Raw genomic sequence first — 14300 nt, 5'->3', positions numbered from 1 at the left:
CCAGGGGCAAAAGAGCCCAGCCAAGGGAGCAGCATCTGCAGCTTCAGTAGTGGGGCAGGACAGGTTGGTCTGGGGACCTGTTTGTGCTCTTGGGACTCTCACAGGATGTAGAAAGCAGAATCTTATAAATATGCTGAGATTTATGGGGTTATATACATGCACATATGTTTGCTTATACTTGGTGTCACGGCCAGAAAGGTTTGCAGTAACACCAAGGCTGTCCTCAACTTGAGGGCTTACTCTGAACTGTCAAAAACTCTGATTTGCTCTTAAGTGCAGCGTCATTCCCGAGATCTGCAGTGCCTTCCCCTGGGGTCCGTGCGTACCTCAGGGTAACGGCCCGCCAGGACCATCATCCTGGCACGAGGGAGCACCAATACCCAGAGGTCTGCCACTTGGGGAGGAGAGGAGCAGTCTCCTGCTCCAGTGAGAAGGGCATATGGGCTGCATGACATTTCGGGGGTCCCGCAGGACCTCAGGACACACTGAATCCTTCTCACATGAGCACCCCACCTCGGTGGCTGAAGCACATCAGAACTGCTCTCTCAGGCAGCTGGTGGCAGCTATTTCCCAACATACAGCAACTTGAGAGAGTACTTCAGACAGCAAGTGTGTCTTACATCCATGCGCGACAGGAAGGATGTTTGGAGAAACCAGGTTAATTAATCGCCCACGAATCTGTCCACCATCCCCAGAGTTAATCCCTTTATTCTTCTAAAATTGCCAGAAGACCTTTAATAAGCAGGATGGCCTGATTCTGGGCTCTTTATTGTGCTCTGACTGCTATGGGCTGGCTTGTGCCATCTCTGAAGCCTACTCAGTGCCGGAGCCGTGGGGCGTACCCAGCGTAGATACCCCAGCTTGGCTCTCCAGTTTCCGCTTCACGGCAAGGGGATGCATCAGCTCTTGCTAACTGTTGGCAGCCCCTGAAGGAGCAGTCCCTGGGGAGCGGACAGCGGCTTGCGTTCAGGAAAGCCAGAAAGCTGGAGGAATCAAGAGGACATAAGGGGATTTTTGCAGCGTTGCCCTGCCAGGGCTGAGCCACACAGAGGCTTGGCTGACCTGCCTTAAGCACAGCCTCCAGCTGCCTACTTGGAGCCCCTGCTCTCCACTCAGGGCAAAGTTTGCTGGAGATTTTTCTGGGGCAAAGGAAGGAAATCGGAGCAATGATGTGTCCATTTTGTGCTCGTGATGGTGAAATAGTCCCTTTCTCTAGCTGTGCGCTGCAAAGCCTCTCCCTGCCCGGTTTCAGCACAAAGAACCATCGCTGACAGGAGTCTACCATCTCCCCGCTCCAGAACTGCATTCAGCAGCTTGCAGAAAGTATTGCCGCACAGTTTGACAGCAAGCCTATATGTTTCTTCTCCACCTCTCTGCCTTACACAAAGGCTGAAGGAAAGAATCTGATTCCTCAATAAACCCAAACCTGACTGCCGCGGGCAGCATTCCCGGCATCCTTTCATCAGCCTTTCCACCCGCAGGAACCACCTTGGCTTGAAACCCTCCTTCCTTTTCCTTTTGCACCCTGTGAAAGTCCTCCGAAGCCACTCGGTCCCATGCTGCCACTTTTCCCAAGTGCACTTCACCCATCTTCGTCTTGGCTTCTCTCCATTTTTTGCATGACCGCTATTTAGTCAACAGATGGCACTCGGTAACTGCTGGGAGAAGCTGGGAGCCAGCTGCCAAAAAGCCCACTGTAGAAGGAGCTTGAAGTCTGGCTGTTTGGGGAGGCTGCTTTTATATCATGTATCGGGACTGCAGATAAGCCGCATGGCCGAGTTTCAGAGGCGCTCCTGCATACCGCAGCATGCAGCGATGAACTCACAGGTCATGCTGCCCGAGGCTCCTGAGCAGAGCTAACAACCCCTCTCCAGGCCTGCCGGATCGAGGGAGGGATGGGAACATGGAGTGTATCAAAGACGAGTTTCCCGGCGGCCTGGAGGCATCTTTCATATCAACGACAGAGCAAACTTCCTCACAGTAAGCAAACCCCTCCTTTGCCTCCCTTGCTTAGCCCCTGCTCTGATCCTTCAGCCAGCTGCAACTGCAGGATGAAACGGCATTTGAGGCGTTTCCTCCAGCCAGCCGGGAGAAAGGTCAGCATATTCCCTAGACTGGGAGGAGGGACCAGCCAGAAACCTTAAACTGGCTTTATGGAGAGACTCATAGGGATGAAAGGACTGCTGAGATGTTCATTTTTAAATGTATCAATATACAATTAAAATGAAACCTACCGAAGCTAGTTAAAGGATATAATGGCACCTTGGCCCAGCTTAAAATCAGTGAAGATTGTAGCTGCCTGTTGGTACTTCCCAATCATAGCACCAGCACGGAAACCTCTCAGGAGGTGCAGAGCAGCCCTGTTCCCGGCGGAGGACAAGTTTGTCCCCCCTTTTCCCCCTCCCTGTGCATCATCCCAGCCTGTCAGTTCTTGCCCCGAGTCCTGTCGGTGAGATCTGTGCCTACCCACGTCTAATGCCACCTCAAATAACTCATGATCTCATCACCTCACCTGACATTTTCTGCACCTGAAAAACTTGTAGTTCTAGCGTTGGGCCTCTGAAGTAGTTATAGGCTGAGCGAATGATAAGAGGATCTGTCCTCTCAGTTCGTCCCGCTTCCAGACATGCACAGCAGGGCCAAATGCAGGTTTGCTGACCCCATTTGCTACCCCAGCCTGCAGATGTAGGACACACGACGCAGCCTTGGGAAGGGTGCCAGGCTGTGGAGAGTGGCCGGGACAGCCAGTCAGGCAGGTTCTTTTCGTCTTTTATGGAAATGTAGTCCTTGGGGAAAGCATGGGGAGCTGCAGACAGCAATTGGTTCGCCCTGGGTGAAAGCTGTCATCAGCAGGGGACAAGGGAGGTTCCCCATTCCAGCCCATGGCTTCAGCCCAGATCTAGGAGGACGTGGGCAGCCCAGTGGCCTGTAACTTGTAGTTTGCAAGCTGCAAATGAGCATGTCAAGAGCCAGCTGGCTCTTGACACGGTCATGTGCCCTTTGTGAACTACAAAAAGTCAAAATTATTCAACACATGGCTCCTTTGGGGCTACACCACTGGCAAGGTGACCCACTTTCAGTCTGACACCAAAAGAAAGAAGTGGCAAATCCAGCGGCTGTTCTCCAGGCCCATGAGTGCCTCTCATCCCAACCAAGCTCAATTAAAACCTAACAAACCATTTCACTTCCCTTTGCCAGCAGGACTCAAAAGCAAACTCCAGAGACCAACCTTGGCTCCAGGGTCTAAACCAGATTGAAGGCTCTTGATGGACTCCAGCGGCATCACATCGCACCGATGCTGCATGGGTTCGGTGTGCGCTCAGCTCGCAGGGAGACAGGCTTTTCTTGTGCAGAGGGTTAAGGTGTGGAGCTGATTTGAAGGACAAGCCCAGGGAAAGCGCAGGGGCCAGCCTGCAAGAGGCACAGAGACGCCTGAGAAGGGAGGAGATGAAAAGGGGAGTCAAGGTGGCAATTAAATATTAAAGGACTAGTTCAACAATAATTAATACTTGGGTGGAGAGAAAGGGTGGAGGTGCATGAAGCGCTTGCAGACACTTGCTGCGCTATGCCTGGCTGTCTGAGTACTTCACTCAAGTGGCAGAAAACTCTTGAAATTGCAAATAATCTATGCTCCAGCAGGATGGAAATCAAGATTCAAGAGGGTGAATTAAAGCCCAGCTAGAGAGGCTGGTCTTTCTCCCAGCTAGGGTCAGAGCTGAGACACATTGGCCTTATTTCAACCCTTGCACAAGCTGAGGAGGCTCAGCTTGTGATAAATTCATATGACATTTACCAAGGTCCAAGAGGAGACCACACAATTACTCCTGGGAGGTTTCCTAACTGAACACATCACATCACACTCAGAAAGTCCCCTGCAAAACTCCTGAGGAGCCATCATATGCACTTGCCCTGTTCTTACCTTTCTCTGGGCATCCATTTCAGGTCTCTGTGTCAGCTCCTGAGCGAGGTGGCCCTCCACTGGGAATGTCGACGTTTTGTTGGTCCTTCTGACTTGGTCCCTGCAGCGTGGCCAAGCACGTTGCTCAGGGCCAGGGGCACTGTGCAGCCCAAACACATGGGATTAGGGTGGGCTAAAATATTGGGTTTAGAATTGGGTTTGTAAAAAGGAAAAATTCCATTTTTTTCCATTCCACCTTTCTCCCTGGAATACTGCATTTCCTTCAGTACCTCCAGAAGGAATTGATTAAATTACACCCTTCCTTTGACCTGTTGCTATTTAAACCTGTTGTTGAAAAAGGTTTGGAACAAACATTTAAAGATACCTTTTTCTGGAAATATCAGCTGAAATATTTTGAGCATTTCTGAAGCTCAGTTTCTAACCCAAAAAAGCAGAAACATTTCAACCATTTGAGAGATGGAACCTTCCCCCTCTGCTCTCCTACTTGCTCTTGAGCCAAAACAACTGCTTTTCATCCCCACATGGCTCTGATCCTCCTGAAATGGGCCATTTTGGCCAATTTCCTCTCCAGATTGTCAACCGGGTCATCCTTGGATGACACTGATTCACTGGCACTGATGCCATTGGGACAGGAGAGCTTGGTTCTTGCTGAATCCTGCAAGTGCTGTTGGGGCTAAGATGAGACTGGCACAGGCAGGGATCAGCAGTTCACAGCCAGCTCTGCTCGCTCGAGTTCTCCTCCCATTGCAGCAGACCGTGCAGGAGCCAGACCAGCTGTAATCTTGCGGGATCCAGATGTAAAGCTAGTATTTGTGGTATGAGTGGGGATAGGGTTGTTATTATGAAGTAAAAAGGGCAAATTTGTGGCTGAATGCAGGTTGAGGGATTGGTTGATGGTTAATTCTCTGGTTGCGATGGCCCTGGGCACGCGATGGATTGGGTCTGGGCGGGTGTCAGCTGCTGCCCATGTTACATCAGCGAAGGCTCGGAGGGCGAAGAGAATTGCTTGTGCGCTAAGTGCCTTACGGGAGGAACGTTAACGGTCGCTCAGCTCTGATCAGCAATTAAAACAACCATCAGGAATGGGGCTGGCAGCTCAGCCGCGCAAGGAGGGGATGTCTCGATCTTTTGTTGGGATCTGCCAGCCCTGCACAGGCAGAAGGAGTTTCTCCCGGCCGAGAGAAAGATCTTGTTAGTGCTACATTCAACAGCCAGGATTAGGGTTGTATGTCAGAGTAGTTGTTTGGTCCTTCATTACACCTGGTCCTGCTCCCAACTCCAGCTTTGATCATCACATTCACAACAGTCCAGAAACCTGCCAGAGCCACCAAACTGATCTTAGGGAAACCAGGCCTGCTAGCACTAGGTTTTCCCAACTAGCTTTTATGGCTGGAATCTAAACTCATCCTTGGCAAGACTGTAATATTCCTATTTTGAAGGCATTATGGCAAAGCTTAGATTCACCAAGACAAAGAATGACATGATAAGGTTGTAAAATCAAAAGCTCTCCCCACGTTAAAACTTCTTAGCTGACACCATTGGTCATTCATCTGATGTTCTTTTCCTCGGCATGGACAGACTCATACAGGCTGAGACTTCCTCTTGTCCTTAAATCTGTTAGCACTGCCTTAACACACCCCAATGAGGAAGGGGAGAGCAGGAACCCCTTAAATAAGCCTTGCCACAGCAGAAGGAGCAACACAGTCCCCTCTTTACAGGGCTGGAGCAGGAGGGCAGACGGTTAAATACTCCCTGGAGCTCTCAGGCAAACATGCCTACTGAAAAATTAGATTAGCAAAGCTGAGAGTCTCCTGGTAACTGATACCTCGGCTGTGTTTGCCGGTTGGTGATAACAGAGGTCGTATCAGCCTGCAAAGCTACCAGGCAAAACCACGGGAGCCGGTGGCACTCGTTACCTCCTGCAAGCAGTGCTGTTAACGAAGCAAGTGAGCTCAGGGGAGGAGAGAGCTCCAGGTTGAGAGGCAGACGCCAGAGCTGTGTGCACCAGCGAGCATCGCACGGCTGCCTTTGGAGGAGGCTCCGCAGAAACGTTTTGAATGCAAACACTTTCGTCTGCTGACACAGAAGGGCTGTATGCAAAGCAGGGGAGAGAAACCTCCAAGGGCATATCGACCTCCATCTAACAATACTTCAGGCAGTTGGAGAGTTTTTTATAAGATTTTTTTTTTTCCCCCATTGCAGAAATGTCAGTTCAGGAAAAGAGACTTTTTTTCACAAGAAAAGCCCTGAGCCAGCAAATCTCCTGTTTCAAAAGAATTAGTAATCTGAAATCTCAGAGCTATGGTCCTTTTTGTGTTTCCAAAATAAAGTGCCCAGATCCACAGACAGCAGGAATGTGCTCATCTCTTGCCTGCCTGTTCCACAGCATCAATCAAAATCCCCTTTCTGTGCAAAGTTGCACCACTGTACAGCGTAGAGACCCCAGGTATTGCCAGCAAATGGTGCCTCCCGGTGTACTCCTTGCCACGTTTATTAACAACCCGTCCTTCTGGAATGAAAACTTGATGCCTGAGACTCACTGACCTGCAGTACTCCCTTTTCAGCAACAATCTACCTGCATCGAGCCAGGAGCAGATACAATCTGAGAAAAGCAGGGCGTGCGGAGATGCAATAGATACAGCAGAAAATTTGTGGCTTGCTCCCTTCTCCACCAGGACGGATGGTGCCACGATGAGTCTCGGCCATGTCCTGCTTCCTCCCACATCTTCATACGGAGAGGGTTGTGAACATTTATTCACTTTGAGAGTTCAGGTCTCTTGGATCTGCTGGGGCTTACTTCAAAAGCTCCATAGGCTCTTCATATCCTCCATCGCTGTCTCTGTTGAGGCTACGTCTAGCTTGCTGCTCTTGCCTGGAGCTGAGGGAATCGAAGGCTGTGTTAGCAATATGGGTCACGCATTGCACACAGCATCCTCTCCGCCTTTAGCAGACCTCGTATGTGCTGCGAATCATGACTGACAGCACACAGGAAAAACTCCCGTTTCTGGGATGGGCATAAGACATAGAATGTGTGACTAACACCATGCCAAGGCTTTCCTGAAGACTCAACCTGTTCCAGATAAGTGGTCCCACACCTTTATTTATTCTTAGGTTTACAAAGAGGGTGTTTGCCCCATTCAGCACATTGTCATGGCCAGATCTCCTTTCCTATACTCCAGAGACATGGGTATTTCAATGCTATGCTTTAGTGTGCTGTGAGACACTTGCACATAGCATATTTTGCAGAATCAGGTGGGAAATGTGGGTCTCGTGAACTGCAGGAGCCTGGGAAAGGGGATGGCTGGTTTTGCAGTGTTTAATCTCATACAAGTATTCAGCTGAGTCCTGGCAGGACCATGCTGTGCAGGCTGTTGGCCAGATCCTCAGTTCCACTAAGTCAGCCGTGATTTTCAAACCTTTTTGAAGCTAAAGAAGGTATTGTAACAGACACAGTTAGTCAAGGTATGCTGATAGACCCCAATGTCTTCTCTGTCCCTCCCCAGGCTGAGAACTTATGTCCCAAATTCTCATAAGAAGAATATTTACGCACAAAGGATGAATCAGTCTGGGATATCTCAGGATGCTCCGAGGGAACTGGCTCACTGTCAGTCATGCTGGGAAACGGTGTGAGCATATGGGCTGCTTCAGAGCAAATGTGGCTGCGCTCCCAGCACAAGGCACCGCAGAAAATGGTACAATACATCTACAGTGAGATTTTCCCTGCCAAGACAATGCTGCATTGAGTCTCCATGGGCCTCCTGCCCCTTCAAACACACAGCAAACTCATCACATGTCTTATTTGCTGCAGTTTGCAATGTACCGGTGCCCAGAAACATAATTGCCATATGCCTGGTACCTTCTCAGCCCATGGTGTTGTGTCAACAGCCATTCAAAGGTTTCCAGCACTGCAGGAACCTCGCAGTCACCCTAAGAAGCAGAGAAGGGTCCTGCACAGACCTCTCCTTCCTGCGCTGCATGTGGGCCATGTGCCAGCACACACCCTGGGCACACGTGATGGACAGAAATAATGACCGGCCATTCAGATTGCCCTGTGAGCCTGATTCCTCAGTGCCTTTGAAATCTCGTGTCTTATACCGATTCGTGCGTTGTGGAGGATGCTTCCTATTGCCATAGACAACTTTGCGCAAATTGTGGAAGGTGACAGCTCCTCCAAGCCCATCCCAGGACACAGTGGTCACAAATGGCTTTGAACAAATAGGCACTAAATCTTATTTTTTCAGTAGTTATATTTCTAAGAAATTTCTACTTCACAGCATCAGTGCACCTACAAGCCAGAAAAAGACAATCGTGGAGCCAGTTCATCTGACTCATGTAAATGGAGTTGCAAGGAGGAAAAAGACGGGCTCTGCTGAGTGCAAACGTCTGCAGGGACATATGTCCTTCTGTGTGCAACGGCAGTGCTCATGCCATGCTGCCGGCGCAGCAGATCAGCAGCAAATCAGGCTGGCTCTATAAAGGAGACCAAGCACGCATCTAGGCCTTTCTCTTTAGGCACCCATCGCCAACGGTTTTGGCATCAACGTCAGCCTAGATGTCAGTGACTGTTCGGATAAACAGGTCTGACTCAGGTCTTGGCATTCAAACTGTGACTAAAGCGCATTTCTACCTCTAAATTAAACCCTCCTGAAGTTGCAGAAGGTGGGTAGCTACGTTCACCTGTAAAATAAGCTCAGTACGGTGAAGGTGAGTGGGGCTCCATTTGCTAACGCAGCACCAGCCCCGCCATGGACCCGTACTCTGGCTAAGGAAGCGATTTCACGGGCTGAGACAACAGGAGGTTTATGAAGCAGAAGAGGCCAGGACTGCTGCTGCTGTACCCGTGGAAATCTTCCAGCACGGGAGGTGTCTGGCACGCTGTCGCTGGCTTTAAGGAGCAAAAATACGCTTGCTATTTTATTGCTCCAGTGAGCAGTGACAGGCCAGGGTTTGAACGTAGCTGGCTGCAGATCTGCGAGACATGGACATTGCTTGGAAACCGGCAGCCTGCTGCAAACCGACGCAGCTGCACAGTGATCTCCAGCCGTGCCTTGACCACGGTGACTCCAAGGGCTTGGCTGACCATGAAACTCCTAACACGAGCGATTTTTGCACTGTCCAAAGCATTGTGGCGGTGTCACCATTGCAAGCAGTCAGCCTGGACTGTGGTTTTCCTGAGACCCAGGGCTGCATTGCCTGCAGCAGGAGAGGCAGGGGTGCATCCCCCCCCAAAGAGGCTGATCCAGACCCCTCTGCCTCCGTCCTGCTGACTCACCCACCGTGGTTTGCCAGGCTCTGTGGAAGAAAACATCCCTCTGGATGAAGGATGGTCTCAGCTTGAAGGAATTGTCTTGGCATCATTCATGTTCCTAAAACAGTTTGGGAGCCCTGTTTGCTCATCCTTCCTGCTCACTCTTGGGTTTTTTTCCATAAGGGGATGAAATCTCGGGATCAGCACATGCGTCCCCTAGAATGGCACTGAGATCTGCTCTACCAAACTGGCCAATATTCTAAATGGCAGCAGGCACTGGGGACAACAACAGCTTCTGGCCGATGGTGTGTGCTGATGGGCACAGGCAGCTCCTCTGCTGCTGCAGGGCAGGGGCAAGAGCCACGCAGATTTTGAGGAAAAGGACTCCCAGATTCCAGGATTCTGGCCACCACAGCCGCTCCCTCCCAGCACTGACTGCAGGTTCAGGCAAAGGTCTAGGAGGAGCTCCTGCTCCCTGCCAGCCCCCTCCTCGGATGTGGATGGCACAGCACGAACGTAGCCGTGTTTGCAGCAGTCTGTTCTATCAGCTGCCAGAAGGACTGCAGGACTTGCTGTTTCTTTCTCTGTGCTGGCACTGGCTGCTCGCAAAGCCAGACACACACAGCAGAGCGGGGAAGCAGCAGCAAGCGGGTGTCTGGCCAGAAAGGCAGGGGCTTGTTTTGGAGCATTACTGCGCAACATGGCTCCACCGGCTGGTGGAAATGCCTCAGCTGGGGGATAACCATGTGGTGTGTACACACTTGCGCTGCTTGTTGTGAATTGCTTCAATCAGGGAAGCAAAACCCTGAGGATTTGCCCTCACTGGAAGAAGTACCAGTGTGCAGGTCGTATTTCCATCTCATTTTCCTGCCCCAGGTACTGGGGGTATCCACCAAACCACCAAAATGGCTATTGTAAAGCCCCAGGGCCCTAAGTGGATTGGGTGCCAGGAGAGCACCGCTTGCCGAGCAGCAGAGCTTTTGCCTGCCTTGCAGCTCACGCGACTGACGGGCGATGGGAGCTGCTCCGCTCCGAGCTAGGCAGCGCCCATGTGTGTGTCTCCAGTGCAGCAGCTCCCAGGTTTACCGACGTAGTGACTGATGGAAATACGATGGTTTGTGTCGTAGAGGAGCGAGACAACCGTCACAGTGCTCTCTGGTTTTTAAGTCCAGCTTCAAAGTTTTTAAAGTCTGAGCCCACAGCTCGGTGACGGTTTTGTGAACAGGAGCCTCTTTGCATACAGGACCTGCCTTGGCATAGAGCGTTTGGCGTGAGTCGCTTGCACACATGGGGGCTGAGAAAGAGGTGTCTTCAACTGCAATAAAAGCAGCTTCATTTTTTATCCCCTTTACCCTATTCTCATTTTTCTTCATTGGTCACCTCCTGTATTGAACAACAATTACAGATTCAGGTAAGGGGCCCTTTGGCTGCTGCTGAGATGCTCTCAGGTTTTGCCCAAGACTTGGCTTTCTTTTGCAGGCTGCTGCTGACATTTTTTTTTTTATTTCTGTCCTATTCTGAGGGAGCCAAATGTCAGATAGGGACTAAAAATGACTGGCAGCCATGGGAAGAAGAGCACATGTAGCTCCAGGGGCAGGTATCATCTTTGCTCGCTGTGCCATCCCAGGGATCCCAGCCAGCGTAGTCTTTAACAAGTAGTTATGTAGTTTAGAACCACAAAACAGCCTGGCCTGCGCTTCCAAAGGGGCCAAACCCTGAAACGTCTCCTGGAGCAGCAAGAGGGAGAAACAGATGCCAAAACCAATGCCCAAGACTCAACAGCAGGTTGTAGGTCCACCTTGCCAAAAAGATTTATATTTGCAGTGTGGCAGGAGGGGTTCTGGAGGCTTGAGGACGCATGATGTCAGTCCTAGAGATACAGTTATCTCAGAGGGCGATGCTAGCACTGCATAAGTAGCAAAAGCGGCTATCAGGACCCAACACCTCCTGATCCGCATGGACGTGTCGCTGCCTGTTCCTGACGGTCCAAAGAGGAACAGGAGCAATAGCAGAAAGGGCAGAGCACAGGGGGATTGTCTTGTGAGAGCATCAGTGGAGGGGAAGCGAAGCGATCCGAGCCAAAAGAGCCGATGGCAAATGTTAGCAATCAGCCAAGAGACTGCAGAACAGTGCGAGCCCAGGATCGCCACGCTCCAGCACCCTGCCCTGCCCGGCTGCTGCGTGGGCTTCGCTGAGCCAGCCACGACTGCTGTGTGAAATGCTGAGCTAACGGGAGTCAGGACAGTGTGAACCCAGCTAAATTCTGCTTGGGGAAATGTTGATTTACGGTGAAGGAAAGCGAATTGTGTTGAAAGTAACCATGCTAAGACAGGGCACCATGAAAGGAGCCACGCTGAACTGTGACTGTAGCGCAAAGCAAATGCATTGGGAAATGCTCTTGGTCACGTCTGCCAGCCCATCAAGCTAAGGCCTTATTCTGCCTCCTTAGACTTCTCTGAGGCTACGCCCGGCTTGTACTCCTAAAGCTTGGCTTGTACCCCTAAAGACAAAGGGAGCCTTGTTACTGGCTTTGGTGGGAGAGGGAGGAACCTCCAAACTGGTGGGACTTTGCACACTCAGCAAGTGAAGTGTAGCGCTCACTTCTGACTCAGGCTTCTCTCGAGACAGAGGAGAGCTGCAGAGACAATGTTTTGCTTTTTGTTTGTGAAAGAAATGCAAGTGGATGGTGAGCAGGAGGGCTAGTAAGTAACAAGAGAAGTAATAAGCTATACCAAAGGAAGAAAAGAGATGCTTCAAGTAAAAAATATATCAAAGCTCAAATGCGAAGTTTTTTTTCTCTTACCTCTTTCACAGGTCAAGCAGGAGAGGTAAGAAATCTGTCTTCAATTGCCACAAATACCAATTAGTGCCAAAAATAACCAGCTCTCCTCCCTGGGGCCTCACCCTGCCTCCTGTGGAGACAGCGGGTGTGAGGTGCAGAGGAGATGTTTGCCCTGCCTCTGCCTTTTACTAGCAGAGGTTTCGAGCCCTGCTTGGGGAGCTCAAGCCCCGAGCCAGCAGGCTTCCTGCTCTTGGATACTTTTCATGAAATGAGGAGCAGTTGATGGATCCCCTAAGTTTCTCAGGGTCAGCGGCAGAAAATTGCTGTCTTGGGTGGCAGCGGGTGCTTTGCGGCACAGCAGCTTCATGAACCAGCCTCGCCCCTCAGCCACCTCTTAACAACACCCCCAGCGCATCTTTCTCCCCTTCACCTGCTCGTATATTTTCCCTCTCCTTTCCCCCTCTCCCCTTTCTCTGCTCACCAGCTTTTTTCTCTTTTCCACATGTATCCATTACCGTCTGTCGGCTTTTTTAATATTCCTGACCCTACACCTCCATTTTTTGCTATTTTTTCTCGGAGGGACACTGGGGACCAGCTGGACCCGTCTGATGCTGGCAGGTCTCGGATGTGGGTTGCCATGGCGAAGAGCCAGCTCCTGCGCTGCCGAAGAGTGAACAAACCCCAACGTGACGTACCGACCGACCCGCTCAGCCCCGGCCGCGTTAACGGCAGCCCCGAGCGGGACGCGGGCAGCCCCACCGACTGCCTCGCGCCGTGCTCCGCAGCTAGCTGCGAGCGTGAGCCCTGCTGTAGGCCCCGCGTAAGGGCGATTGAAAAAAACTAATCCATGTGTCGAATACCTCGCAGGCCACAGAGGAAACGTGCCAAGCTGTGGGAGCGAGGAAGTGTGATCACCCCCGCTTCACAGACAAGGAGTTCACACGTCGGGCTGAGCCAAACTAAAAGCTGTAAGATGCGGCTGTCTGTCAGAAGCGGTGGGATGTTTGCAATTCAGCCTATTCCCACCATCCGTTCAGCCCCCGTGGCTTTATTATTATCATTACTGTTGCACATATTATTATTTAGCGTCAGGAAGAAAGAAAAGGAAATAGCACCCATGTCCTTGTCATCGCATTAATGCCAGCCAATCTTTTCAGCAGATACCAGGTTTCAGTCTTTCCTGCTGGGCCACATAATACAAGCTGCTCTGGAGCTGCTCCTCGCAGCGCATCTGATCCTACCAGGCAAGCAACATTTCTGTGGCTAAGGCTCAGAGAAGTGGGCTGGTCCCCCGTGGCCCAGCCCAGCAGGGATCATGGCGCTGGGACACCGGCGCTGCCTGCAGCCTGTCCTCGGCAATTCCCTCCTGCTGGGTTCGGAGAGAGTCGCCCACCCTGGCATTAGGAAAAGCTTTTTGTTCTTTAAACTGACTCAGGCATTTAAGTCATTAAGGCAGGAAGGGCTTATTCTAAGCAGCCAGAGGATTAGTGGGAGTTACAGGATACTCTCCAGTCCAATACGCTCCCTTTTTGCTTCAGTTTTTCTGTAGCGTCTGAAACGAAAAGGATGCCACCCTCACGGGAAAGGTCACTGCCACAGGCACAGCCACGGGAAAGGAGAAGGTCGTAGCCATCACCATGGCCACACAGGACGATGAGAAGGGAGAATGTCACTGCCACTCCCATGGCCGTACACACGGTCATGAGAAAGGCCCAGACCCTTCTTAGCACAAGTAATGTCATGGTCATTGGCACGGGAGAGGTTGTGGAAGGAGCAGCCACCTTCCACAAGCTCTGTGGGAAGCTCTCCCTGCGGCACGAGGGGACACGCGTGGCTACCGCGCAACTCAGTGCAATTTCATGGTATCAGCAGACAGTGACAGCAGGATCCTGCAAGGAGCGGAACGTGTCTGACCTCTCTGCGCTTTCAATTCAGTTGTTTCAAAACAACCATCTATTTCAGCAAGCTGGTTGCTTACTGAATGCTGCTAAAATCCAGAGGGTGAACCCACGCGCTCCCAAATGCTGCCCTGCACCTGCCACGCCAGTGCGGGAGGGCTTGTGGGAGCCTTCCCACCTTGGGCCAGAGCAGAAGCACCACTGCTGCAATGGGGGACCTGCCACCCAAGGGACCCGTCCGCTGTTTGAACCTGCAGCCCCCCTGGCTGCACCCCCACAAGACGGCTGTGCCAGGAGCCGTGAGCTGTGCGGGGTGAGGGCGGGAAGGGGATTTTAGAATCATAGAATACAATCCTAGAGTCGTTTAGGTTGGAAAAGACCTTTAAGATCATCCAGTCCAACCATTAACCTAACACTACCAAGTCCACCACTAAACCAATTAAGGGGAGAGGA

At 51.3% G+C, this 14300-nt stretch overlaps 1 protein-coding gene across 1 annotated transcript in view; it reads right to left on the bottom strand.

The window, feature by feature from the left end:
- CCDC9B (coiled-coil domain containing 9B) overlaps window positions 1-3304 on the bottom strand; it is a 48118-nt gene extending 44814 nt beyond the window's left edge. The window contains exon 1 of the mRNA XM_075713186.1: window positions 3230-3304. Within this exon, the coding sequence (XP_075569301.1) occupies window positions 3230-3304 (75 nt within the window). The remainder of the gene's footprint in view (window positions 1-3229) is intronic.
- Between the last annotated feature and the right edge of the window lie 10996 nt (window positions 3305-14300).

This window comes from Pelecanus crispus, chromosome 6 (genome assembly GCF_030463565.1).
Source record: "Pelecanus crispus isolate bPelCri1 chromosome 6, bPelCri1.pri, whole genome shotgun sequence".
In the NCBI taxonomy this organism is placed as follows: domain Eukaryota; kingdom Metazoa; phylum Chordata; class Aves; order Pelecaniformes; family Pelecanidae; genus Pelecanus; species Pelecanus crispus.
Note: the sequence above shows the minus strand (reverse complement) of the source record. Positions and strands in the feature narration are given on the sequence as shown.